We start from the raw sequence: 15,014 nt of genomic DNA, 5'->3' as shown, positions 1-15,014 counted from the left end.
AACTGTAAAATGACGTCATTTTTTCGACAAAATGACGTTATTATTCCAGCGGGCAACAGTTCAAACTGTTGACCGGTCAACAGTTCGATATTCACCGGTAACAGTATTCACTTATTTCATGGATGCGCGGTGAACAGTAAAAACTGTCTCCCAAGGTATCAGGGATGACTTTGGTACTGTTGCCCGAGGCCGAAAGGCCGAGGGCAACAGTTCCAAATGTCAGCCCTGATACCGAGGGACAACAGTTTTGACTGTTCACCAAGCATCCATGAAATAAGTGCTTTATTACCTGATCAAATTTCTAACATAGAAATAACAGCAAACTAAATTTTGATTTACACACAACAGTAATCGATAAAATAAATAATTTTGACTGTTTAACTGTAAAATGACGTCATTTTTTCGACGAAATGACGTCATTATTCCAGCGGGCAACAGTTAAAACTGTTGACCGGTCGACAGTTCGATATTCACTGGTAACAGTTTAAAACATTGCATATTTCTTTTTCGACGAGGAAATAGCAAAAAAATAATTAATTATCATTTATATAAGTTATCAGGTAATAATTTAAAATATTGCAAATTTCTTTTTCTACGAGGAAATAGCAAACAATAATTAATTATCATTTATATAAGACATCAGGTAATAAAACACGCTATGGCTCTTGTAGACACTTTGCACTTATTAATCCTCAATCTTCATTATTCACACGATTTCTATGCGTTTTATTTTAATACTGTGTAGGTTAAATGTTCATGCGAATCATTTTCTTTACATAGTGTGTTGTGCAAACTGCGGCTTTTATTACAATCAAGTTTAAATAGACGTTTAACTAACACGTAAACGTAGGGTAATATATCCCGCATACTCAGCATATGAAGCAGTTTTCAAATCAGTAACTAAAAGGTGTAGACAGTATATGGTGTTGCAGTGTAAACAAAACTATTTACAACATATTAATAAATATACAAAACATGCGTATGCAATAACAACACTAGCATCAGTAATAATTTTCTAACCTTCTTCTATCAGAACCAATGCCATGAACATAACAACTCACATCTTTATCCATGAATGCACTGCGAATACTCTAAGATAGATAACACGTGGGTATTTCTTGTTTGGTATTAACAATCATACAGGCAACTTGTGACCGCCATTTCCATGTGTATACATATATTGCGGACCTCACCAGTATTACGCGGTTGACATTCGAAATGTATTGTCCATGACTACGGTTGCTTTGTAGATATGTACCATTTTGCCAACTCCATTCACTCATCGTCGGTAATTTTGTTTCAACACCGCATGCTAACCAAATCAACATAGAATCATATATAAAATAACACAGGACGAACACTGATATATACACAGATATTATTTATATACAAATTAACACATTACATTATTAATAGATATAGATATCTGTGTCCATATAGACCCAACAGTAATAGCGACAGAATACTTCAATTATTGGTTTAATTTTAATAAACATACTTTGCTCTGTTAGTATGCAAATTGATAATCTAACACTTTTTACAGCGTATGTGTCACAAATAACAGTCGAAATGCTTGCAATCAGTTGGGACATTACTTTGGGCCCACAATATTGGGTACACCGCTTACTTGTGCGACTTTTAATTACAATCAAATCGGCCAACATTTGTTAAGAAATGTATACACACTTGATACATGTTTACAACAATTAAGGTATTCTTTCTTCAACGTAGAACATAATCTATCAACATAAATATATTGTCACGCAATCAGACACGTTTGCTGAAAAAAGTGACAATACACGCTTCAACTGCTTATAGGATAACATCATGGTATTGCAATATAAAACAGTTTGTCTCTTGAAATAGATATCGATTTAAATGATACAATTAAAAAACATACGTGTATTTTCAAAATGCAATTTAATATTGATTTTGAATGCAAATTTTAATTTATAGTCAATAAATATAATGAAATAACACTTATTAATGACTATATGTGTATATACAAACATAACTGCATTTATATGGTAATACTTCGTAAATGTACTATTGAAAAAAGAAGAAAAAAAGTTTATTTAACCCAAACACGTTCATAATAAACACAAATGCTATACATGTATGTTAACAAGGGTTGAACAAAGCTTGTTTCACATTTCACATTCATAGACAATTTAACATACGCACACTCATGTACGTGCGTTGTTAACTGGATTATAATTTACGAAAACACATTGACAATATATAATACTACACATGAATCAACTACAACTCAGCAATTTCTTAATACCTTGGGTACATTCACCTAATTCATGCACCATTTGTTGAAAAAAATAACCTTAGTGATAACGGAATTTTGAACAAACCAACTCTTAAAGAAACGAGTTTTCCTAAAACATACGTGAATCATACGTAAAGAATTTATAACCACGCTTTACCAATTTGTCAAGAAGCATATTTTCGTTGAATCTCCCCTCTAGACACCAAGTACTGGTTCTACCCAGGAATCTGACCCTAGAGCGTTTCAATAGCGCCTTAAATAAATAGGTTTAAACGGAACATGTATTGTCAGAATATCGTATTTCAAAACGTTATTGTGAAGTGTGCAAATATATTGTTTTGTTTTTTAAGTTGCCAGTATCCGATTTTCACTAAATTATGCGATATATTGACACGGGGGTTAAATTAAGCACAAGCAATGTTTCTATAGTTGAACAAATCACATTAGTATTCTATACAGTTCTCAATGCAATTTAAAATATAACACACTGGCTATTGATGTTTTTGCTAAAAAGTGAATGTACAGAATTCGCTTCGCTCAAATCAATTAATTATTTTTTTTAAATTCATTTACGAAATATGTATGCGACTTCCATAGAAACAAAGCAATACAATTTTAAGAGTTATATAATACAATATATCACAACTGCAACTTCTGAAAAAAACTATTTACAAGATATGCCTCATCTTAACAAGATAATTAATTATTTACAAAATAGACTTAAAATAATAAAACTAAATTTTTAGAATTTCAACTTCAATGAAACTTTCTTATTTCTTTAAACAGTAGCCGACATTCTAATACTATCAAAGTTAAATCAATCTATGATTTGTTTATCCTACACAAAACAATACTATGTTGGTGAATTATTTTAACAATATATGCAACTCATGGATATTGAATAAACATAGTCTGCGGTATCTGGTTGCCAAATTAAATCATCATCCATGTCCCATTCAATCATCGGATAGCAACTATATAACCCCTATATAACCCCAAAGCACGGTATTTATGATTACAAAAATGAAAACCACAAAAACGATCACCACAAAATTACATAATTTAACTTGTAAAAGTCGACTGTTACATATTAACACATCTGTAATTTATAATGATTTACACTAATATTTACAATAAAGTTTAAAACAAATCGAAAGAAACATACACTTGTTGAACCACGATTGTTAACAAAAGCATAATTGCTATACATAAAACATCAGTGCTTTAGTTTGTCATAATAAATAAGCATCATGCAAACGTCTGGCATCGGGCACAACTATGTTTAGGATTCTGTGACATCTGGCGTTTTAAACACAAACTGAATTTGTGTATGAGACATATGACTTTTAAAGCACACACACGTTCTCGATTTTGAAATAGTTGGCAGCTTAAGCACAAGTATTTTCATGATTCTGTGACGCCTAATTTTAAACACACACACACACACAAACACACACACACAAACACACACACACACACACACACACACACACACACACACACACACACACACACACACACACACACACACACACACACACACACACACACACACACACACACACACACACACACACACACACACACACACACACACACACACACACACACACACACACACACACACACACACACACACACACACACACACACACACACACACACACACACACACACACACACACACACACACACACACACACACACACACACACACACACACACACACACACACACACACACACACACACACACACACACACACACACACACACACACACACACACACACACACACATGTTGATGATTATGTGGCATCATTTTGATATGTACATGAAAATGTTATAGACTGTTATAAGATGATTGACACAAAAAAGAATCCATTTCTTATAAAAACATACAATAACCTATAGATGTATCGCCATTAAAACCATAAAAAAGCAAAAACATTTCATAAACAAAATTAAATAAGTGTACCGAATATTATAAAAATAAACTCGGCACGAATGCGCTTAAAATCTACACCCTAATCACGTATGGAGTATTTTTATACGCCTATTATATATGCACTTTATATATCACAGTATACTTAAAATGACACAGTCACCTTGATCTAAAAACAATGAAAGAATAATTTACATTTCAAAATAAAGAACAACTTCACGAATATGCTATTCATTCGAAAAGTTTTCAATATAAGCATGTATAATGTTCTGACAACTATATGGTTTTGCAAATCTTTTTTCTGCAAACATTTTAACATTGAATTCAATCATGCACGTACAATTAATTTTTTATACATAACCATAAAACAAGACATCTCAGATACTCTTCAATCACGAAAAGTAGATTTACGAATGAAACAATATATCCCTCATATAAAAGGCGAATGGCAACACAAATATATTACGACAATGCGTTTCATAAATTGTATATATCAAATAAAGCAGGAATATTCAACTGCAATTTCATGTAACAATTGAAAAGTAAACAGCCAGTAAACAAAGACAGTTAACAGTTTCTACAGACACAAAACAAACATAGTCACACCATACATATATTGCAACAATGCAAACTTCATTTCAATTTAGCCATTCAACGATATAATAGAAAATATATGTACACGCACTTGCATGTTCACACATATTGTACCACTGCAAACTATATAATGATTTTACTGCAATTCATTCAATCAATAATGTCATTGCAAATATGCACTGAAACAAAACATGCATAGTCATAGGTGACAAAAAGAAAAATAGTGAAAAACTGTAAACATTATTGTCTTTAAACAATAATTTATTTTATTTTCTTATTATATGTGTTTTCTGTATATCGGTTTATTTATATTTCCTGACGTCAGTATTTTTGTGTTTTTTCTGTATATCAGGAGCGACGCCTGGTTCCTATTTTCCTCAAAAGCGTCTCGTACGCCAGTACCCAGGCCTTTGCACCGTGTTCATACAACAATCCCGTTGGACTTCCATTAAAAATAACAGGTTCGAGAGCTGGCGATTCGCTTAGCTCAATGTACTCCTTCAGGCTTTCAAATAATCTGTAATTGGAGAAAATACGCTAGCGAATTTCTTCACCAATGTACATACAAAATACAGTCATTCGAAATAAATGATTTAGGAACTAAACATATCAGCTTTTTCCCTATCGTGTATAATGTACAGTGTTCAAGCTCAACCTAAGTATGTATTGTCTAAACCCACCATCATTAATTCCAGCTATCATCAAATGGCTGACCTTTAATCTAAAATTGCACACACTATAATGCACATGCCTTAGTTACTTTTAATCAAAATCGTGTAAATACTTATACACAGACAACATCGTTGTCTAAATACTTTCAAACATTTCAAATACGAAATAATCGCACCTGTATTTATTGGTATCCACAAAATCATCGTCATCAGGATTCTCTTGAACGGAAACTCTGAGAATTAGAAATTCATGAAGCAGCTCCAATAGATTTGATAACTTCTCAGTGCTTAGATTGTTCATGTATTCTCCAAAGCTTGACTTTACTACGTCGGGTAGATCTTCGTAGAAACCATTAGGCAACGTTTCAAAAACCGCCTGCATAAAAAGGCATTACAAATGCAATTTAGATGATTTCTTATAGATATGTTTAAATCTAATTATAGACGTTAATATTACTTTTTCAATTGTTCAGTATCACAATGTGTGAGTTTATTGATATAAAACTGACACGCATTTGTATCAAAACAGTAAAGTATTGTCATTTTAATATATAAGCATATTCTGCTAAAGAACAAAACGTTATAACGCTGATTTTCCGGATCCACTTGCAACAAATAAACAACATGTTTCCAAGAGTCTTCTGCAATTTAGAGACATTTTTATAAACAAACCTCGGTTGCGTGTCGATAATCAACTAGAAGTCTGGACTTAAGAAAGGACAACAGCAACCACAACGATCTGGCATGTCGAAGTTCGCAAATTTGCCGGGCCTTAAGAACGACACCAAAACGTAAATAAATTTTAATCGCAACCTCATTTCAATCGAAATCTGTAAAATTATTTTTAAGTATTAGTGCACTGAATTATGAATTGACCGAGTGAACCATAAACACACGTATTACAAACGAATGCGCGAATTGTAATATAGTGACTAGCCTTTTGACTCAAAAGAGATTTGTCCATTTGTAGCGTTTCCTCGATGAACCTGTGTAAAGGCATAGCTGGGTCACCACCAGTCGTCTTTAGGAAGCTTATAGCAATATCTAAATTGTCAAGCGATTCACACACGTCGGGCAATGATCGTAGTTCTTCAAAAATCTGCTTTTTGACAGCAGGATTTAAGTGTTCCTATGAAAAGCAGACAGAAGAAATATACGATAATATACGACAGAATATACACATAATTTCGTAAAAATGTTTCAGCTTACAGTACACAGTATATTATATGTACACTTTAATTTATGTTTATGGTTGTAATAATAATAATTACAAACAATACGTCCATGTTAAGTGTTAAGTATTAAAAGTTTACATACACTCAACACACATACACTCCACCTCTGGTAAAACAAGAAAGCAAATGTATTTATAATCTAACCTGTGGTATGTTGCCCCGAAGTTTGTTGAAAACAGAGACGTTCGTCACTTCTGTTCTGTAAACCATCAGGTCGACCTAACACGTGAAAGGGCATATTTAGATGTAAATAAATTTTCATTTAGAACATCGAAAATTAAAATGAAATAACTTCAACAAGTCAGAAAAATACCTCAGAATCAGTATAAATTACGAGTGTATAAAGATCAAAGAATTAGTAATTAATAAAAAAATACATGGAAGCTGATCGAACAGGATCCGCTTTCAAAGAAACTTACAAGGCTTGACTAATATAATTCATTGTGATAACACATAAATGTCTCTAGAAATACCTTCAAGTATTGATGGATTTCTATCTTCGACTTGGAGTAAAGAAGCCTGTCTATAAGCTGTCTTTCCATGCCAGCAAAGTCATACTCAATCTTGGTCCCGACGCCCATCTCAAAGGAATAATGACAGTTGGCCAAAACCAGGGGCATCAGGTCATGTTCGTGGTCGTAGCTGATCAGATGTGCGGAGGTCACAGCCATTGGTGCGATTGAAGAAAGTGAATGTAGTCTTTAAGAAAACAAAACCATATATTTCCAAATGCAATACTTCTATCGCATATTTACGCTAATGCATATTGTATTTTACCAATATGCTAAATGAGCAACCAACGAGTTATAACAAAGTATAAAAATAAGAATAACATTATCAAATTAACCGCCGTGATGACAGTTTAATTAAAATATATGTACCTTTCCGTTTCGGAACCGTAGAAGTCAATCACCTCGTTCTGTTTCCTAAAGAGGAGATCAAGCATGGCATAGGAACACAATCCAGGACCGTTTGTCGCCGGTAAAAGGACGGCGAGTGGAGTGTTGTCTGTTATTCGTTCTCTGCAAAACTCCTCTGGAACGTTCACTCGCCCAAACTTGGTAGCACAACCTTTTTAAAAAGTACATGTTTAAAACAAGAGTCAGTTATAATGATTAAGATAGCTGGAGTCTTAATGAATCTATTTGTAACCACATATCTAAATACAAGTTTTCATTTCGAACAAAATAATAATTAAAAAATGTTTAACCTGGTGATAGACGCAGTCGTGTCATTTCCCATGCTTTTGAAAAATCATCTATCCACCTCTCTGTGTCATGTCCGGCGAGATTATCTGCCATTAAATCAATACACTATTAAGCATGTAGCGTGTAGCTCATTGTGTTATGTGCATATTCCATAAAACATATTTGAGTTATATATCAAGAAGTTGACATTTGTTTCGCTTAATATTTTCACAATAATCATACGCCTTATTCAATTAATTGATTTCCAACGGCTGCAAGAGAAGGAATCCTTTGACAAAAACTTTAATCGATACCAGCAAACTCCGATACATCGATACATACATTTAGTTTTACATTGTTTGTTTATGTGCACGTTAAGTCGCAAAAGCATGCTTATACTGAAAATCAAGTTCATCACATTTCATTGCTTACATTTCATTGCATAAGAAGAGGTTTGAAACGTGTACACACGCTTTAATTTTGAATTGAATAAACATTACTTTTCTTTATATCCCTAACTTTAAGTTGCGCATTAGCTTCAGCTCTGTCAAGTTTCTTCTGGAGTTTTTGAAGAAGTGCTCGCTGTAGAAGCATGATATTGGGAAGATATTGCAGTGCTTGGAGTATGTCATCCTAAGGATAAAGGGTAATTTGGTATTATAACACTCCATCTTCTGAGATTAACCAACCAGATGCAAATGAAAAAACAATATTTCGAAAAGCGGCAATCATAACTGAGGCATTGACAATAATTAACAATCATATTGAAGAAAACCCAACATTGAAAAAACAAACGTATAGTCTTCTGTCACGCACATGCAAACTTATATCCACTTTATATGTACACATAACATTAAATATCCTTGTATACTCCTACCTCGAGCAAAAAACGTTGCAGGACACGCGGCTTTGGATTTAAGTCCTGAATTTTCGAATCCAATACTTGGCGCATATGTTCAATCGTAATTGGGATTCGAAATCGCCACATTCGTGGGACATTCAGCAGATTTTCTGTGTCTTCACTTCCCTGCGTGTTGTCCGTTTCGTATATCAAGCACATTAGTGGATCGGCTCCTGAGTTTATAATTAAATACTTTATCAGATAAATTGAAAGTAATTGCATTAATTATTATTTGTTTTAATAGACTGTTCAGCGCATCAGCAATGTTAAACAGTTTAAGACCACAAACTGATGGTTATTCATAACATGTTTCGAAAAAACTGTGTATGTAACGTTTCAATTTTGAAAATACACATGCTTATGCGTGTTAAACGGAATTCGAATTTTTGTGAAAACAATGATTTGATCAAGAAGGAGAACTTTCTTAAGAAAATGCCTTTTACCTAATCTCTGATCAGTTGCAATACCGTTGTTTAAATTGGTAAGCAGAAGATCAGCGCTCTGAAAGAAAATCCAAAAGATCTCACATAAGTCAATATTGACAAGCAACAGACAGCACACAACAACGTCGAAATATAAAAATGAGAAATTCCGATATGCTTACACAGTTGATGTAATATGAAGTAAATAATATTTCGAAAACAAATTTGACTCCTTACCCCAAGTACATTACGTAATACAGTCGAACAAAATTCATTTTCCCATGCTTTGCGGTCTGCCTTTGAGGATAGAAGAGTCATCCTTTGTGGAAGAGCTTTTCCTTAAATTTAAGGTCAAAGTTAGAACTTAAATATTGTTATGTACTTCTGCTTTGAGGTATACAGTTTAAATAACGTGGTCAATTGTGAATATAGTACGGTAGGAGTCTTTATAAATGTTCAAGCAATAGTTTAGTCATGCAAAGTCATCTAATCGTAGCGTACCACATGTAAAAGAGACACAAAATATAAGTATTTTGTAACCGCAAGCTTTTCGGTAATGATAACAGGGAAGTGTTTACACACAGTTATACGCACAGTCAGTCAGTTTCCGCGTCCGTTCACAATTTACGTTAATATTACAAGAAAAATGTTATAAAAGTTCACATAATCAGTGTTAGTTAATATGTACTATGTTTATAAATCTGGATTATTGTAAAATTACTGTAAAACTGATACGATGACGATTTAGAGAGAAATCAATTTCCTAACGATAGACAAAAGTTACGTCTGTAAAGGATCTTGACCAAAACTCAACTGACTCTTAATTTGACTTATTGTTGAATGTAATTTTTCCCAAAGAGGGTCAGTAACCAAGATTATGGTCGTTACGGACTATAATTCTGGGTCGGTACATGACGTTATTTACTAAACGTCATACTAGTAAGACAAAATGGAACATAATTTAGAAAGACGATACACAAATACAAACTGTTTTAATGGATTTACTTTGATGTTATTCAATTTGCTTCGACAACAAAGTTCAACTGTCAAGCTTACTTTCAGAATGGAAAATTTACAGAATTCAACATAAAAAATCAACATCAAAATTACAAATTACATTTGAGGCCACTCCAAATTGGTTTGTTGGTCTACTGATTTTTTTGAAAAAAATTGAATAGGCGAGCGAAACAATTTTTTTTTTTTGAAAACAGGAAAATTCTCGAGCGAGCGAAGAGCGAAGAATAAAAAAATCACATTTCGATAGAAAAATATTGCATTATCAATAGGTTTAAACAGCTATATTTTACATTAAAATCAATTCTTATACAAAGTATATATATCGACCTCATATTTATAGGAGTAAGTTGCATATGACATTTGACCACGAAATATACGTGTAACCATATCATTGAAGTGTTGGACATATGTCTATCTACTGCTGCTTATATTTGTTTAAAGTTTTAAACAGTGAAAGATGTGAAAAGGTATACCATGTTGCAATCTGTGAAAAGGTATACCATGTTGCAATAGCACTTAAAGAGGGGGACAATCATCAAAATGATAATGCCAGACAGTCGGACAAAGGCCATGCATATAATCCATTGTCGCTACCTTATTTTAAAAGGGGCATATCGATGGCTAGTACGGTATTGTATTTTTTTGAAATACATTTATACATTACAAAGAACTTATTTGATGTTTCTGACATACACGGACCTAGCTGTTAAACGGTTCCGAAAACCGTGTATTTTAAAAATGATAAAACATTGTCCCTGAGAAACTTTTAGAACCAGCATTTAGTGATTTTATGTTTATTTTTCGTTCACTTAAAATTGTGTTATAGGAAACATTTGCCTACATATAGGGAAATACCGTCCATATGCCCATTTCATGAAGAAAAAGTATAAAAAATCTTACGTCATGTTTACCGATGTTGTCTGAAATTTAACATGCTTCAACGGTATCTGCTGATAGATGCATGTTCGAACGTAAACAAACACATTTAAATAATTCACAGAACGTAGATTTGTTTATACTTTTAAGGGTTGCTGCAGCAACTTTTAACTGCAATTTGTTAAAACGGTCACGACAGCGAAACATGTACTGCTCTCGCAGGAAGCCATTTTTCTTGTCGTCTCGATCGAATTTTTAGCGTCTGCAGTTATCGATTCAAAAGGTTACGAAACATTATATTTGGCGTTCGTATTAAGCGTCTAAATCGTTTCTGCTAGATCGTGGTATTTTTTTTTTCACAAATTAAAAAAACCCATGCGCTATGGTTAATGAAGGACACAAAAATGAGTGCGAGCGGTAAAAAAAAATGTTTTTTTTCCATTTTGAAAATAAGGTGCGGCAAATCCGACGACCAACATAACAATTTGGAGTGGCCTGAAGTAAACAAAACTTATTAAAAAGTGGAATGCACAATCAATAACAGAAATACAATTTAATGGGTAGCTAACTTCAAGATTAAAGTGCTGGTGATTTTTATATTATGTACACTAAATTGAGAAAATTTGACAATTGTGATATAAAGTCATGTCACCTGTATGAACAACTTCAAAGGCAGACAATGTTAGAGGCAAGTGTTACTGTCAAACCTGGGGTGTATCATTATTATGGACTATTATTTAGACATAGTGCCTGTCAACTTTTATATCGGTAAAGTAGTTTAATGTCAAGTTGCCTTAAAAAATGTAAAAGATCCAATACAATAATATTGACAAAACCTGATAGTAAATACAATTTAGTATTTCATACAGTAATTGACAGTGAAGAAATCAAATCAATAAAAGCATTCTGAAAAAAAAACATTGTGGCTTTTCAACTGATTTCTGTTAATTGTATTTGTAGTAAATTTAGTTCACCACTGTCCTTGCTATTCGGATTGTCATGTATTCTGTTTTTAAGTAAGACTTCATTTGTCGATTGTGTAATTAAGAACTCCTTAATCTGCATTATTATTATAACTTAATCAGAACATTGTTGGTATACCAGCTTGATGCATCATGTGGTGAACGACGACATGCATCAGCAGGATGATATCATCTGGACTTCGATCGAGAGCTTTCTGGAGACCGACGATGTTTGCGTTTATGTGATCCAGTAAAAACTGCGACACATGATTGGCTGGTATTTCTGGCTGTATAATTTTCTGTATCTAAACAAAAGATACATTATGTTTTTTAATCATGCGCATCGTTATATTATATCTTTATATATCAAAATATTCTTACAATATATGCGGTTTCCTTTTAAAAACATTTTAATACGACGTTGAATGATGTTTATCCTGATGCACACTATCCTTTTGCTTGTAAACATAAACGAGTTAGCAAGTACATACATCCTCCACTGGACCCAGGTACAAGGCCATATGAAGGAAGAGTCGAACAGCTGTGCAGTAAGTGGGTTTCATATCTCTCTCTGGCTGAATAATTCCACTTTTATTGCTTCTGCCGAGGACATGTCCTCGTTTTGTTGTATCCCCTCTAAAGTTAATTTAGTAATATATTTCATAATGTGCTGTCAAAACACAAGGATGTTATATTATACGCAAGAAAGCAATTTACATTTAGGTTTACGTGCGTTTCGAAATTCATGATTAAGGATGTTCACTAAAGGGCCTCGTTATCCTAAACTAAAATAAATACCATCTATATGATGTATTTATATTTAATGTTTTAAATCAATGTATACAATCAACCCGATGTACAAATCTACAGTAAAATAGATAACTGCTATGTCAACCGACCATGTTTCCATATAAAATAATATTCAAACTAACTGGTTATTCAAAACATTTCCTGGCAAAGCTTGGTGTCCCGCCCCACCGATTTGTTCCCGACATTCTGGACAAAAACCAGTCGAATCTGGACGTCCGCACTGAAAAAAATTAATCACGTTATTGACACTCTCTAAAATTAATTAGTCGCATGCCGTCATTTTTTCCAATGAACACATGATCAATGCATTATATGACCACACAAAGAAGCATTGTGGATACTTGCTAAAATATTAATATATGTGTGGAATATGAATGCCTTTAAGGGATTTGAAACTGTTCGCGTATTATCAATAACGACACAAAAGGGATATTGTTTAAAGCGGTACACATCCTCATTGAATACATACAAATGTTCATTAACGTCTAGCCGTAAAAAAATTATATTATTGTTAAAAACTGGAGTCCATAGGCAATAAAGCCATTTATGTAGTTATCATAACCATACAAACTCATACTTACATCACCGATGAGGTAGGGATGACCCTTAGGGCACCCTAAAATTAATACAAGGCACATGCTATTATAATAAATTAACATGATAAAAAAATTAAAATGAAATATACAACAACCACTCCAACGAAAACTCGTATTATTCAGACTTAAATTAAACTTACGATAAACAACAGGATTTTCGCCACCTCGGTTCCTGAGCATGGCATTGTGTATGTCATCCAAGTCATCCTGTGGCATGGTCGGTAGAAACATGCTCTGAAACAATCATCATGACATTGGACTTAACGTACACAATAAACTTGCCAATGAACATATTTTTCAAGTGAGTTAATACGTAAAAACGTGGTCACAGACTACTTCACAAGCAAACCTGGATAATAAGATTTCCATCGATCAACGCCTTGAAAGGGAAAAGTAATGTCGACTCATCTTGAAGTTTTGACATGGTGATCTTGAAGTGTGTCATTAAGCACTGCACGCCCTGTTGCTCCATAATCGATTGAGGTTTCATGACCAACAACGGGGGCTGAAGGTTGTTATTCAGAAGCCTCTGCATGAGCTCCTAGTTTATTATAATCATAATATGTTACAAGTCAATCATGCAAAGTTGAAATGGTAACTGAGTAGGTTTAACTTTCTACTATAGTTCTCAAGAAAGGTCTTCAGAGGCTGTATGCAATATATCTACTTCGTGGTTATGTTTACAAAACATATTAACGATTTATTTAAACCTATATTGTTGGATATTTTTTTGTAGCTAACTTGATAGTTTAGTATCTGTTTAGATTGAAAAAAAAATATGTGTATAATGATAATTAATACAAAAAATCTCCAAATCGTTCGAATATATTTCCTATAGAGATTTCCAACATTTGACACTAAATAATGTGTGTCGTATTCGAATCACGCGTCACGTTTTGGCATTCACGTTTTCATTTATGTCTGCATACGTATATTTGAGTGAGATCACTTTAGACCCGAATTTGCTTTGAAAATAATTCTGGGATGTCAGGTGCGGCTAGCCACCAAACCAGTTTAAACATCAATACTTTGAATTGACCGTTTTTAGGCAGTGAGCCCAGTTTCAATTATTCTTTGATTAAAATAAGTTTTCTCTTATAAATGTAGTAGATAATTACACCAATTTATCTCCTGATTAAGTGCTAAGTTTTCAATCTTTGGTGTATTAGTACAGGAAACCGATAAGCTCCAAGTTTAAACATAATGTGTATTAACCATTTAAGAGCAAATACATTATTTAAACAATTTGAAATATATGAAAAGTGATTAAATACGAAATGGTCTGTTGTATACGTAATATGTCGATAGCTTCATGTATTGATACAATCCCACTTAATATGTTATTATCATAACGTCGATGTGTTCACTAGATGATTTTGTTTTATTCTGTAAAGGCAAACCTTGTCTTCCACGACTTCGGAAGCCACAAGTAGTTTATGTAAGCGTTCAATTTCCTGAAATCAAAGGAACCATTTAATAAAAATGAAATAAATGTATGAACTGTGCGCAGTTTTATTTGCT

At 33.3% G+C, this 15,014-nt stretch overlaps 1 protein-coding gene across 1 annotated transcript in view; it reads right to left on the bottom strand.

Moving 5' to 3' along the window:
- The window catches only part of LOC127853211 (E3 ubiquitin-protein ligase RNF213-like), a 49,186-nt gene that overhangs the window by 1,253 nt on the left and 32,919 nt on the right, over window positions 1-15,014 (bottom strand). The window contains exons 62-80 of the mRNA XM_052387495.1: window positions 14,894-14,947; window positions 13,843-14,034; window positions 13,634-13,727; window positions 13,479-13,513; window positions 13,020-13,117; window positions 12,579-12,723; window positions 12,227-12,392; window positions 9,470-9,570; window positions 9,254-9,311; window positions 8,787-8,983; window positions 8,410-8,542; window positions 7,933-8,016; window positions 7,604-7,793; window positions 7,196-7,421; window positions 6,867-6,941; window positions 6,425-6,616; window positions 6,160-6,258; window positions 5,664-5,863; window positions 290-5,333 (exon numbers count right to left, since the gene is read on the bottom strand). Of these exons, the coding sequence (XP_052243455.1) occupies window positions 5,165-5,333; window positions 5,664-5,863; window positions 6,160-6,258; window positions 6,425-6,616; window positions 6,867-6,941; window positions 7,196-7,421; window positions 7,604-7,793; window positions 7,933-8,016; window positions 8,410-8,542; window positions 8,787-8,983; window positions 9,254-9,311; window positions 9,470-9,570; window positions 12,227-12,392; window positions 12,579-12,723; window positions 13,020-13,117; window positions 13,479-13,513; window positions 13,634-13,727; window positions 13,843-14,034; window positions 14,894-14,947 (2,508 nt within the window). The 3' untranslated portion in view covers window positions 290-5,164. The remainder of the gene's footprint in view (window positions 1-289; window positions 5,334-5,663; window positions 5,864-6,159; window positions 6,259-6,424; window positions 6,617-6,866; window positions 6,942-7,195; window positions 7,422-7,603; window positions 7,794-7,932; window positions 8,017-8,409; window positions 8,543-8,786; window positions 8,984-9,253; window positions 9,312-9,469; window positions 9,571-12,226; window positions 12,393-12,578; window positions 12,724-13,019; window positions 13,118-13,478; window positions 13,514-13,633; window positions 13,728-13,842; window positions 14,035-14,893; window positions 14,948-15,014) is intronic.

This window comes from Dreissena polymorpha, chromosome 12, assembly GCF_020536995.1.
Source record: "Dreissena polymorpha isolate Duluth1 chromosome 12, UMN_Dpol_1.0, whole genome shotgun sequence".
NCBI classification, from domain to species: Eukaryota; Metazoa; Mollusca; class Bivalvia; order Myida; family Dreissenidae; genus Dreissena; species Dreissena polymorpha.
This window is presented reverse-complemented; position numbering and strand designations above follow the sequence as displayed.